A 14491-nucleotide genomic window follows, 5' to 3' on the forward strand; every position below is an offset into this window, starting at 1 on the left:
GTGAAAGTGTTGAATGATGATGAAAGTTTTTCTTTTTGGGGAGTTTCTTCTTTTTGAGTCACTCTGCTTCGGTGGGAGACGGCCGAATTGTTAAAATATGTATATATACATACATATATATATATATATATATATATATATATATATATATATATATATATATATATATATATATATATATATATATATATATATATATATATATATATATATATATATATATATATATATATATATATATATACACACACACACACATATATATATATATATATATATATATATATATATATATATATATGTATACATAGGGTAAAAATAGAAAAAAAAAGTTTATTGCATCAGCTGTTTTCTAGCTGGGTAGGATGATTCAGTAAAGGAAAAGCATTAACCATCACTCATACCCTAGCTGTCTTTATAGAAGTGTTCAGATACCAACATTCAAATATTTGGACACCACAGCATTCCTAGGCATGCCTGCCCATCCCTACCCATCCCTGCCCATCCTTCAGCATGCAAGCATTGTTCTTCCTCAATCAGCAACTTAAGTTCAGTTCACCAGTTTCCTGGATCTTTTTATTAATGTTACATAAATACAGTGAGAGATTTTTTGTAATAATTGAAAGTAGCAAGAGAATAGTTTTATGGATCATAATTGCACAAATGAGTTTTTGAAAGTAGTTCTGTAAACAATTATTTCAACGGTTCTGTACAAACAGGCAAGTGTTAAGCCTTTTTATTTTTTTTTAAAGATATTAACTTAATTTTCATTTAAAATACACAACACAAGCTTCCCAACAAAAACTCAAATCAATAACTTGTAAGAGTGAAAGAAGTAGTGGAGTCTCACATGTCCTTCTAAGCTGAGTTTTATAGTGCGGATCTGGAAGTTGGCCAGTTGTTCCTCCTTCAGGAGGTCGACTTTGATGCCCTCGTAGTGGTCAGGACAACCAACCATTGCTGGCCAGTATTGCACACACATCACCTGAACACCAACACATCATGTGACGCATCTCAAAATACAGAAGAATTCTTAATAGATAGCACTTCACACGCAAACTGTAGTTATTTATCTATAATTATATCAAATATTTATTTACTATAAACTGTGGCCAAAATCAAATTCGTGACTGTGTGCAAATTTTAATCAGAACGAAACTGACACAAGTAAAAACTACTAAAAAAAAAAAAACAATAATGAGACGTACTGAAATACAGTCCAAACCATCCACGAAACTCCTTTATGTCCTTTGAAATAATTCCTTACCTTAATGAAATCAAATGTCTTGGTAAGCATAACAATAAGCCGACTTTTCTGCTGCCACACCAGCCGCCAGAAATCCACTATGGTATTTTCTAAAGGCCCCTGTGTAGCTATGTAAGCCTTCGGGGTGAGCAAACTCTGTAAGGAAAATGTCATTTCTGGCTCACAAGAGATTACAAATTATAAAAATTATGGTTTGATATTAATACTTTTATTTGGGAGATGTTTGTCAACATGTAGCACAGTGATAAATATTTTTGATAATTATATTTATTTTTTCTCTCTCTCTCATGCCTGAAGCTGAGAGCTTGAGATATGTTCAATGATATTGTTTTCAACCTTGTTTTAATACGTACGTAAGAGGACACAAGTGCAACTAATGTGACGTAAACTGTCACATTAATTGCAGATGTGTTCTTTTACCTAAAATATTAATACAATTTGTTTTAATAAATTTCAACATTTTAAGGTTACAACAGGTTACGTTAGGTTAGATTCATTTAGGCTAGGTTAAGTTACGTTAATTTAGGCTAGGTTATGCCAAGTTAGGTTACCTTAGGCTACGTTAGTTTAAGTTGGGCTGGGCTACGTAAGGCTCAGTCAGGCTAGGACAGATTAGGTTTGATTACGTTAGGTAATATTAGGTCAGGTTAGATTGTGTTAGGTTAGGGAAACTTACGTCAATATACGAAGCGTTGATGTAGTCTGAGTCCGGTGCATCAGGCAACGGCTCGAGAACCACTCTGTTATAGTCATCTGTAGGGCAATGAGTCAACAGATTACACTGTTGCGTGAAGGATGCTGCAATCATGACATAAGTTACACTCCCATGTGGAGGATGCTGCAACGGAATCTAGGAGAGGCGATTTCTTACGAAAAATGCTCTGCTGATATAATTGACAGGGGCAGTAGGTAATCCAGAGATGCTACGTGTTAGAAGGAGATAACACTCATTTAGATTCTGAAGAATGAGTAATCTTCAAGGGTCGAAATATCTAGGCACGCTGAGAGAGTATTATTTTTTAATTAAAATGGCATATTGTGATAATACCGAAAAAGAGATATATAATGGGACAACTTTTACCCCCGCTCTGTATAGAGTCTTAGCAGGTCAACAGCTTCATAAAACTCTACATAGAGCGAAACCGTGTCACGATAAAAGTTTATTCTGCTCCGAGAGCGTTTGCTTTCACAAGTATATTTATCTATAAAACCAACCACAGAGCGCCTGTAATAAAACGGGAAGAGGAAACAAGTTGCATTGACTTATAGTTTAGTAGTGGAACGTCGGTCTCACGACCGAAAGGGTTCGGGTTCAATCCCTAGGCGATGCTAGACATATGGGTAAGTCGTCGTACATCTCCAGCTCCTGTTTACCGAGCAGTAATTAGGAACTCAGTACTTGATCGCTCTAGGTCGCATTCAACAGGAAAGAATTGATCAGGACCTCGAAGCGCAGTGATTGATGGATGGTCACTTGTTTTTTTTTAAAGAACTCAGGAGTAAGGCATCGAGAAGTCGCGGGAAGAGAACAAGGTTATCAGAGCTTCTGCAGGGGGTAAGGAAGAGCAAAACTGAAGCAACAAATCATTGATGTGTCTTGATGAACGTAGAATCCCTAGCTGCGATTACCTCATCAATATCCATCGTTTTAGATGATGTTTAGGGCATAATGATTAACCATGCGTAGTAAATTTGAACCAGGGGTCACTTTTTGTGTGTATGTGAACTATCACAGGATAAAGTAGGATCAAGTTTTCCTGGTTTTGAAAAAAGCTAGAGTCAGCGGGACCTGAAGCAGGGGTAGGAAACTATCATATGGGCAGCCTGTTTATTACCATAGGTACTGGGTAACCGGTTTAGTACCATAGGTACAGGGTAACTTGTTTAGTACCATAAGTACAAGGTAACCTGTTTAGTATAATAGGTACAGGGTAACCTGTTTAGTAACATAGGTACAGGGTAACGTGTTTATTACCATAGGTACAGGGTAACCTGTTTAGTATCATAGGTACAAGGTAACCTGTTTAGTACCGTTGGTACTGGTAACGTATGCACTGATATTACGACGCAATGTAATTATAGGAAAATAAGCAACATGCGCCATTTCTTAGGAATCAAAGATAATTTGAGGAATAAGAAGAGATATTTAGAGCAAAAGAAAGTTCGAGAGGGAGCATGAAGTACAAAGTGGCAGTGTAAACACTGCCAAGGTCAACATTCTTAAAATGTTGACTTTAGTGCCTAGATTTACAGAGGAAGATCTACATTTTTCGTACTGTTAAAAAAAAAACAATGCCTTTAGCCCCAGCAGCGGCCAAAAACACAAAACACGAACGGGAGGCTCCGTTACACACAAATTACTAGAGATGAACACGTTAGAGGTAAGTACTTGCACAGTGAGAGTAAGAGACAGCATCACCTCCTACCAGGACAGTATCATCAAAAATTTAATTTTAATATATTTTTTCTCTGTGGTGGAACAGGGAAAAGTCAAAGTGACACTTCTTAAAAGATGATACATACGCTTTTATTGCACTGAGTTACAACTCAAGGGAAACTTCATTAAGTTATAACTTGAGGGTATTCTCATTGAGCGAAACATTGTTTAGTGCTGTTTTATATGTCTCTTCAAAATTATCGGCCCGTAGCCCCTTTCACCTACCAGAAGAGTTTTAACGTGAGTCATAACTAAATAGCTGGTATCCCCTGGTATCCCCTGGGTGTTGATCCGAGGTTATATGCACAAGAAAGATGAGAATGATTAAAGTAAAAAATTTCCTGGCAAATGAGAAATGTTTCATTAATAATCTCTCTCATTCTACAGTGAGCACCCAGGCAGGGTGAGCACCCAGGTAGGGTGAGCACCCAGGCAGGGTTAGCACCCAGGCAGGGTGAGCACCCAGGCAGGGTGAGCACCCAGGCAGGGTGAGCACCCAGGCAGGGTGAGCACCCAGGCAGGGTTAGCACCCAGGCAGGGTGAGCACCCAGGCAGGGTGAGCACCCAGGCAGGGTGAGCACCCAGGCAGGGTTAGCACCCAGGCAGGGTGAGCACCCAGGCAGGGTGAGCACCCAGGCAGGGTGAGCACCCAGGCAGGGTGAGCACCCAGGCAGGGTGACCACCCAGGCAGGGTGACCACCCAGGCAGGGTGACCCAAAAAAGATGAAACACTTTCTTCATCATTTACTCCATCACTGTCTTGCTAGAGGTGCACGTACACTACAGTTATAAAACAACATTAACGCTCCTCCTTCAGAGTGCAGGCACTGTACTTCCCACCTCCAGGACTCAAGCCCAGCTAACCGGTTTCTCTTGAATCGCTTCATAAATGTTGCTTTACTCACACTCCAACAGCAAAACAAGTCATAAAAACCATTTGCCTCCAATCGCTCCTGTCTAACATGCTCACACACGCTTGCTGGAAATCCAAGCCCGTCGCACACAAAAACCTTCAACCTTTCCTAGGCCGAGCCCTACCCCACCTTCCTTCCACTACAGATTTATATATGCCCTCCAAGTCATTCCATTTCGTTCCATCCTTTCCAGCCCTCTGGTTAATACTCTTAGAAACCCCACATCTCCTCCTAATGTCCAAACTATGAATTCTCCGCATTATATTCACACCACACATTACCTTCAGACATGACATTTCCACTGCCTCCAGCCTTCTCCTCGTTGCAACGTTCACCACCCATGCTTCACACCCATAGAAGAGCAATGGTACCTCTATACTCTCACACATTTCCCTGTTTGCTTGCATGGATAACGTTCGTTATCTCCATAGGCTTCTCAGTGTGCCACTCACCTTTTTCCCCTCATCAATTTTATGATTCACCTCGTCTTTCATAGATCCATTTGCTGACACGTACACTCCCAATATCTGAATATTCACAATCACTTCCTCCATACTTTCTCTCTCTCCAGTCTGATATCCAGTCTTTCATTGCCTATTTTCTTTTGTTATCCTCATCACCTTGCTCTTTCCTATGTTCACTTTTAATTTCCTTCTTTTACATTCCCTTCCAAACTCGTCCACCAACCTCTGCAACTTCTCTTCAGAATTTCCCAAAAGCACAGTGTCATCAGCAAAAAGCATCTGTGACAACTCCCACTTTGTGTTAGAGTCCTTATCTCTTAATCCCACACCTTTTACCAACACCCGAGCATTCACTTCTCTTATCTCATTTATAAATATATTGAACAACCTGGAGTATACCTGGAGAGAGTTACGGGGATCAACGCCCCAACGGCCCGGTCTGTGACCAGGCCTCATGGTGACATCACACATCCCTGTCTAAGGCCTACATTTACTGGGAAATAATGTCCCTCTCTCTCCTACACACTCTAACCTGAGCCTCACTATCCTAATAAAAACTCTTAACTGCTTTCAGTAACCTACCACCTATTCCATACACTTGCAACGTCTGCCACACTGCTTCCCTATCCATTCTATCAAATGCCTTTTCCAAATCCATAAATGCAACGAAAACCTTTTTATCCTCATCTAAATACTGTTCACCTACATGTTTCACTGTAAACACTTGGTCTACACAACCCTTACCCTTCCTAAGGCCTCCTTGTTCATCTGCTATTCTGCTCTCCGTCTTACTCTTAATTCTTTCATTAATAACTCTATCATAAACTTTATCAGATATAATCAGTAGGCTTATTCCCCTTTAATATTTAAACTCTCTTTTGTCCCCTTTGCCTTTATACAAAGGAAGTATACATGCTCTCTGCCAATCTCTGGTTACCTTCCCTTCCATGCATTTATTAAAAAAAGTCCCAGATTTTCGAAAACTATATCCCCACCTGCTTTTAACATTTCTTCCATGATCCTAATCAATCACAGCTAGTATACCCCCTTTCATTCTACCCACAGCTTCATGTACCTCCTCCACACTCACATCTGGATCTTCCTCACTCCTACAAGATGTTATATCTCCCTGCCCAGTGCACGAAATCACAGCTTCCCTATCTTCATCAACATTTAACAGTTCTTCAAAATATTTCCATCTTCCCGATACCTCTAGTTCTCAATCTAATAATTCTTCTCTTCTATTTTAACTGTAAAAACCATTCATTCCTTAGGCTTTCTCAACTTATTTATCTCACTCCAAATTTTTTTCTTATTCTCAGCAAAATTGTTGATAGCGCTCACCCACTCTCTCATTTGCTCTCCTTTTATATTCCTTCACCATTCTCTTAACGCCTCTATTTCTCTCCATATATTCCTCCCTCCTTATATCATTTCTACTATGTAGAAATCTTTCATATGCTAACTTTTTCTCTTTTACTACTCTCTTCACCTCATCATTCTACCAGTCTCATTATCTCTCGTCATTGGCCTGTAAATTACAACCAAATAAGTCAAAGGTAAACCAAGAGAGGCGAATGCTTCTCAGGGGACCAATATTAAAAAAAAAATAAAAATTAGCTCCACAAGCTGTATATAGCTCTGGTAGTATCGGATAGGTCATCCACACCTTGTGTATTTTTACCCATATGTATTATGTTGAAGCCTACTATTCTGAATTCCTTGCCAGTTACTGTAATCTGGTCAAGATTCTAGAAATGGAAGTCACTACAGCCTTAGATTGGTATGGTAGAATCTGACGTTTTAGGTAAAATGATTTAGCTTTAAAATAAACATGATACAATCATCATGAACGGTCATGCAAAGTACAGTGAAATTAGCAGACGCCTCAGTCCTTCATATATTTAAGCATAACAAGTACTTAAGGACAATGCTGATTATTCATATCTTTGCTTATTGCCAGCAATTGTCTTGGCTTCATATAAATTGGGCCCATCTTTCTGAAACAATATATATATATATATATATATATATATATATATATATATATATATATATATATATTATATATATATCACGCATGCCTGCTGGAAGTCCAAGCCCCTCGCACACAAAACCTATATATATACTATAAACATATATATGTCCGAACCACCTCAACAACCCTTCCTCAGCCCTCTGGACAACAGTTTTGGTAATCCCGCACCTCCTCCTAACTTCCAAACTACGAATTCTCTGCATTATATTCACACCACACATTGCCCTCAGACATGACATCTCCACTGCCTCCAGCCTTCTCCTCGCTGCAACATTCATCACCCACGCTTCACACCCATATAAGAGCGTTGGTAAAACTATACTCTCATACATTCCCCTCTTTGCCTCCAAGGACAAAGTTCTTTGTCTCCACAGACTCCTAAGTGCACCACTCACTCTTTTTCCCTCATCAATTCTATGATTCACCTCATCTTTCATAGACCCATCCGCTGACACGTCCACTCCCAAATATCTGAATACGTTCACCTCCTCCATACTCTCTCCCTCCAATCTGATATTCAATCTTTCATCACCTAATCTTTTTGTTATCCTCATAACCTTACTCTTTCCTGTATTCACCTTTAATTTTCTTCTTTTGCACACCCTACCAAATTCATCCACCAATCTCTGCAACTTCTCTTCAGAATCTCCCAAGAGCACAGTGTCATCAGCAAAGAGCAGCTGTGACAACTCCCACTTTGTGTGTGATTCTTTATCTTTTAACTCCACGCCTCTTGCCAAGACCCTCGCATTTACTTCTCTTACAACCCCATCTATAAATATATTAAACAACCACGGTGACATCACACATCCTTGTCTAAGGCCTACTTTTACTGGGAAAAAATTTCCCTCTTTCCTACATACTCTAACTTGAGCCTCACTATCCTCGTAAAAACTCTTCACTGCTTTCAGTAACCTACCTCCTACACCATACACTTGCAACATCTGCCACATTGCCCCCCTATCCACCCTGTCATACGCCTTTTCCAAATCCATAAATGCCACAAAGACCTCTTTAGCCTTATATATATATATATATCTTTATCCCATCAATCCCGGCTGCCTTACCCCCTTTCATTTTACCTACTGCCTCACGAACTATATATATATATATATATATATATATATATATATATATATATATATATATGCTAACATACATATTGTAGGAAACTCAAAATAATAATTATCAAAAGTGATATTACTTACAAGGAATACTTCTTTTGTGGGTGTTCTTCAGCTCATTGACTTCCTTCAGAGCATGACGCATGGAGTGCGGCTCCACCTTTGAAGCCATCTGCGCGAAATACATAAAACTATGTATATATATATATATATATATATATATATATATATATATATATATATATATATATATATATATATATATATATATATATATATATGCAAAACAATCGCAAACAAGCGATCTTAATGCAATACAAGCCACGGGGGGTGGAAATCTTTCCCTTAAGTACTTTCACACTTCTCATTGCGTCATCAGGAGCTGTGCAATGTTGCAAAGGTATCAACAAGAGAAGTAGGGTAAGTTCTCAGAGTATTGTAGTGTGCAGGCACCAGCCAGACTCTGAGAGGCAAGCAGAATGCCAACCACACACCGGTCCCTGCCCCACACCATATGGGGTCAGGTGGAGTAGGCCTCACATTTGGCAGATTCCAAGAGGAAAATTGCTAGAAGATAGTTAATACTCAACCCTAAGCTTCTAACCGATGGGAACAGGTCAAGTGACTTAAAAAGTGGATCATTACATATCTTCATTTGTCAGCCGGTGCTGCAAAACCTTCCAGAATATTCTGGCAGATATTGCAAGTACATGGAATAGGTGGTAAGTTTCTAAATGCCGTAAAGAGTTTTTATGAGGATAGTGAGGCTCAGGTTAGGGTGTGTAGAAGAGAGGGAGACTAATTCCCGTTAAAAGTAGGTCTTAGACAGTGATGTGTAATGTCACCATGGTTGTTTAATATATTTATAGATGGGGTTGTAAAAGAAGTAAATGCTAGGGTGTTCGGGAGAGGGGTGGGATTAAATTATGGGGAATTAAATATAAAATGGGAAGTGACACAGTTACTTTTTGCTGATGATACTGTGCTTATGGGAGATTCTAAAGAAAAATTGCAAAGGTTAGTGGACGAATTTGGGAGTGTGTGTAAAGGTAGAAAGTTGAAAGTGAACATAGAAAAGAGTAAGGTGATGAGGGTATCAAATGATTTAGATAAAGAAAAAATGGATATAACATTGGAGAGGAGTATGGAAGAAATGAATGTTTTCAGATATTTGGGAGTTGACGTGTCAGCAGATGGGTCTATGAAGGATGAAGTTAACCATAGAATTGATGAAAGAAAAAAGGTGAGTGGTGCGTTGAGATATATGGGGAGACCAAAAAACGTTATCCAAGGAGGCAAAGAAGGGAATGTATAAAGTATAGTGGTACCAACATTCTTATATGCGTGTGAAGCTTGGGTTGTAAATGCTGCAGCGAGGAGGCGGTTGGAGGCAGCGGAGATGTCGTGTCTAAGGGCAATGTGTGGTGTAAATATTATGCAGAAAATTCGGAGTGTGGAAATTAGGAGGTGTGGAGTTAATAAAAGTATTAGTCAGAAGGTTGAAGAGGGGTTGTTGAGGTGGTTTGGTCATTTAGAGAGAATGGATCAAAGTAGAATGACATGGAGAACGTATAAATCTGTTGGGGAAGGAAGGTGGGGTAAGGGGTCATCCTCGAAAAGGTTGGAGGGAGGGGGTAAAGGAGGTGTTGTGGGCGAGGGGTTTGGACTTCCAGCAAGCGTGCGTGAGCGTGTTAGATAGGAGTGAATGGAGACGAATGGTATTTGGAACCTGACGAGCTGTTGGAGTGTGAGCAGGGTAATATTTAGTGAAGGGATTCAGGGAAACCGGTTATTTTATATAACCGGACTTGAGTCCTGGAAATGGGAAGTACAATGCCTGCACTCTAAAGGAGGGGTTTGGGATATTGGCAGTTTTGTGGGATATTTTGTGTATTTTTATACGTATATACTTCTAAGCTGTTGTATTCTGGGTACCTCTGCCAAAACAGTGATTATGTGTGAGTGAGGTGAAAGAGTTGAATGATGATGAAAGTATTTTCTTTTTGGGGATTTTCTTTCTTTGTGGGTCACCCTGCCTCGGTGGGAGACGACCAACGTGTTGATATATATATATATATATATATATATATATATATATATATATATATATATATATATATATATATATATATATATATATATACATATATATATATATATATATATATATATATATATATATATATATATATATATATATATATATATATATATCCAGGTAGTAGGTTGGTAGACAGCAACCATCCAGGGAAGTACTACCGTCCTGCCAGATGACTGTGAAACAGAAACCTGTAACTGTTTTGCATGATGGTAGGATTGCTGGTTTCTTTTTCTGTCTCATAAACACGCTAGATAACAGGGATATCTTGCTACTCCTACTTACACTTTGGTCACACTTCACAGACACGCACATGCATATATATATACATACATCTAGGTTTTTCTCCTTTTTCTAAATAGCACTTGTTCCTCTTTATTTCTTCTACTGTCCATGGGGAAGTGGAAAAGAATCTTTCCTCCGTAAGCCATGCGTGTCGTATGAGACGACTAAAATGCCGGGAGCAATGGGCTAGTAACCCCTTCTCCTGTAGACATTTACTAAAAAAGAGAAGAAGAAAAACTTTATAAAACTGGGATGCTTAAATGTGCGTGGATGTAGTGCGGATGACAAGAAACAGATGATTGCTGATGTTATGAATGAAAAGAAGTTGGATGTCCTGGCCCTAAGCGAAACAAAGCGGAAGGGGGTAGGGGAGTTTCGGTGGGGGGAAATAAATGGGATTAAATCTGGAGTATCTGAGAGAGTTAGAGCAAAGGAAGGGGTAGCAGTAATGTTGAATGATCAGTTATGGAAGGAGAAAAGAGAATATGAATGTGTAAATTCAAGAATTATGTGGATTAAAGTAAAGGTTGGATGCGAGAAGTGGGTCATAATAAGCGTGTATGCACCTAGAGAAGAGAGGAATGCAGAGGAGAGAGAGAGATTTTGGGTGATGTTAAGTGAATGTATAGGAGCCTTTGAACCAAGTGAGAGAGTAATTGTGGTAGGGGACCTGAATGCTAAAGTAGGAGAAACTTTTAGAGAGGGTGTGGTAGGTAAGTTTGGGGTGCCAGGTGTAAATGATAATGGGAGCCCTTTGATTGAACTTTGTATAGAAAGGGGTTTAGTTATAGGTAATACATATTTTAAGAAAAAGAGGATAAATAAGTATACAAGATATGATGTAGGGCGAAATGACAGTAGTTTGTTGGATTATGTATTGGTAGATAAAAGACTGTTGAGTAGACTTCAGGATGTACATGTTTATAGAGGGGCCACAGATATATCAGATCACTTTCTAGTTGTAGCTACACTGAGAGTAAAAGGTAGATGGGATACAAGGAGAATAGAAGCATCAGGGAAGAGAGAGGTGAAGGTTTATAAACTAAAAGAGGAGGCAGTTAGGGTAAGATATAAACAGCTATTGGAGGATAGATGGGCTAATGAGAGCATAGGCAATGGGGTCGAAGAGGTATGGGGTAGGTTTAAAAATGTAGTGTTAGAGTGTTCAGCAGAAGTTTGTGGTTACAGGAAAGTGGGTGCGGGAGGGAAGAGGAGCGATTGGTGGAATGATGATGTGAAGAGAGTAGTAAGGGAGAAAAAGTTAGCATATGAGAAGTTTTTACAAAGTAGAAGTGATGCAAGGAGGGAAGAGTATATGGAGAAAAAGAGAGAGGTTAAGAGAGTGGTGAAGCAATGTAAAAAGAGAGCAAAGGAGAGAGTTGGTGAGATGTTATCAACAAATTTTGTTGAAAATAAAAAAAAGTTTTGGAGTGAGATTAACAAGTTAAGAAAGCCTAGAGAACAAATGGATTTGTCAGTTAAAAATAGGAGAGGAGAGCTATTAAATGGAGAGTTAGAGGTATTGGGAAGATGGAGGGAATATTTTGAGGAATTGTTAAATGTTGATGAAGATAGGGAAGCTGTGATTTCGTGTATAGGGCAAGGAGGAACAACATCTTGTAGGAGTGAGGAAGAGCCAGTTGTGAGTGTGGGGGAAGTTCGTGAGGCAGTAGGTAAAATGAAAGGGGGTAAGGCAGCCGGGATTGATGGGATAAAGATAGAAATGTTAAAAGCAGGTGGGGATATAGTTTTGGAGTGGTTGGTGCAATTATTTAATAAATGTATGGAAGAGGGTAAGGTACCTAGGGATTGGCAGAGAGCATGCATAGTTCCTTTGTATAAAGGCAAAGGGGATAAAAGAGAGTGCAAAAATTATAGGGGGATAAGTCTGTTGAGTATACCTGGCAAAGTGTATGGTAGAGTTATTATTGAAAGAATTAAGAGTAAGACGGAGAATAGGATAGCAGATGAACAAGGAGGCTTTAGGAAAGGTAGAGGGTATGTGGACCAGGTGTTTACAGTGAAACATATAAGTGAACAGTATTTAGATAAGGCTAAAGCGGTCTTTGTGGCATTTATGGATTTGGAAAAGGCGTATGACAGGATGGATAGGGGGGCAATGTGGCAGATGTTGCAGGTGTATGGTGTAGGAGGTAGGTTACTGAAAGCAGTGAAGAGTTTTTACGAGAATAGTGAGGCTCAAGTTAGAGTATGTAGGAAAGAGGGAAATTATTTCCCAGTAAAAGTAGGCTTTAGACAAGGATGTGTGATGTCACCGTGGTTGTTTAATATATTTATAGATGGGGTTGTAAGAGAAGTAAATGCGAGGGTCTTGGCAAGAGGCGTGGAGTTAAAAGATAAAGAATCACACATAAAGTGGGAGTTGTCACAGTTGCTCTTTGCTGATGACACTGTGCTCTTGGGAGATTCTGAAGAGAAGTTGCAGAGATTGGTGGATGAATTTGGTAGGGTGTGCAAAAGAAGAAAATTGAAAGTGAATACAGGAAAGAGTAAGGTTATGAGGATAACAAAAAGATTAGGTGATGAAAGATTGGATATCAGATTGGAGGGAGAGAGTATGGAGGAGGTGAATGTATTCAGATATTTGGGAGTGGACGTGTCAGCGGATGGGTCTATGAAAGATGAGGTGAATCATAGAATTGATGAGGGGAAAAGCGTGAGTGGTGCACTTAGGAGTCTGTGGAGACAAAGAACTTTGTCCTTGGAGGCAAAGAGGGGAATGTATGAGAGTATAGTTTTACCAACGCTCTTATATGGGTGTGAAGCATGGGTGATGAATGTTGCAGCGAGGAGAAGGCTGGAGGCAGTGGAGATGTCATGTCTGAGAGCAATGTGTGGTGTGAATATAATGCAGAGAATTCGTAGTTTGGAAGTTAGGAGGAGGTGCGGGATTACCAAAACTGTTGTCCAGAGGGCTGAGGAAGGGTTGTTGAGGTGGTTCGGACATGTGGAGAGAATGGAGCGAAAAAGAATAACTTCAAGAGTGTATCAGTCTGTAGTGGAAGGAAGGCGGGGTAGGGGTCGGCCTAGGAAAGGTTGGAGGGAGGGGGTAAAGGAGGTTTTGTGTGCGAGGGGCTTGGACTTCCAGCAGGCATGCGTGAGCGTGTTTGATAGGAGTGAATGGAGACAAATGGTTTTTAATACTTGACGTGCTGTTGGAGTGTGAGCAAAGTAACATTTATGAAGGGTTTCAGGGAAACCGGCAGGCCGGACTTGAGTCCTGGAGATGGGAAGTACAGTGCCTGCACTCTGAAGGAGGGGTGCTAATGTTGCAGTTTAAAAACTGTAGTGTAAAGCACCCTTCTGGCAAGACAGTGATGGAGTGAATGATGGTGAAAGTTTTTCTTTTTCGGGCCACCCTGCCTTGGTGGGAATCGGCCAGTGTGATAATAAAAAAAAAAAAAAAAAAAATATATATATATATATATATATATACATATATATATATATATATATATATATATATATATATATATATATATATATATATATATATATATATATATATATATATTATATAAAATAGGGAGGTACCACCTCTAGAACTTTACTGGGGACCCTCATCCTCAGAGAGGACAATAAACGTACCTCAGGGAAAACTCAAGGTGTTTAAATATTTTCTTCTCCTACCACCCCCTATAATTTATGTTTTATATGTACTTTATTAATAGACAGAATACATTAATAGAAAACAAACATGAATACATTTGTACAATATATAAAATAGGCTAGAAATGTAGCTCAAGGTATTACCTGATAACTGCCCTTCCAACTATAACTAATTTAGAGGCTAGAACTGACTTAATATTAGAACTAAAAAAATAGAATGATTTAGATTATTAT

The 14491-nt window shown here is 39.2% G+C and overlaps 1 protein-coding gene across 5 annotated transcripts in view; it reads right to left on the minus strand.

The window, feature by feature from the left end:
* Ptp36E (protein tyrosine phosphatase 36E) overlaps positions 1–14491 on the minus strand; it is a 360518-nt gene that overhangs the window by 42919 nt on the left and 303108 nt on the right. For all 5 annotated transcript variants that reach the window (XM_053777135.2, XM_053777136.2, XM_053777137.2 and 2 more), the window contains 4 exons: positions 8329–8416; positions 1944–2020; positions 1268–1402; positions 851–985 (listed from right to left, as the gene is read on the minus strand). In XM_053777135.2, the coding sequence (XP_053633110.1) occupies positions 851–985; positions 1268–1402; positions 1944–2020; positions 8329–8416 (435 nt within the window). The remainder of the gene's footprint in view (positions 1–850; positions 986–1267; positions 1403–1943; positions 2021–8328; positions 8417–14491) is intronic.

This window comes from Cherax quadricarinatus, chromosome 21, assembly GCF_038502225.1.
Source record: "Cherax quadricarinatus isolate ZL_2023a chromosome 21, ASM3850222v1, whole genome shotgun sequence".
Classification (NCBI taxonomy): Eukaryota; Metazoa; Arthropoda; class Malacostraca; order Decapoda; family Parastacidae; genus Cherax; species Cherax quadricarinatus.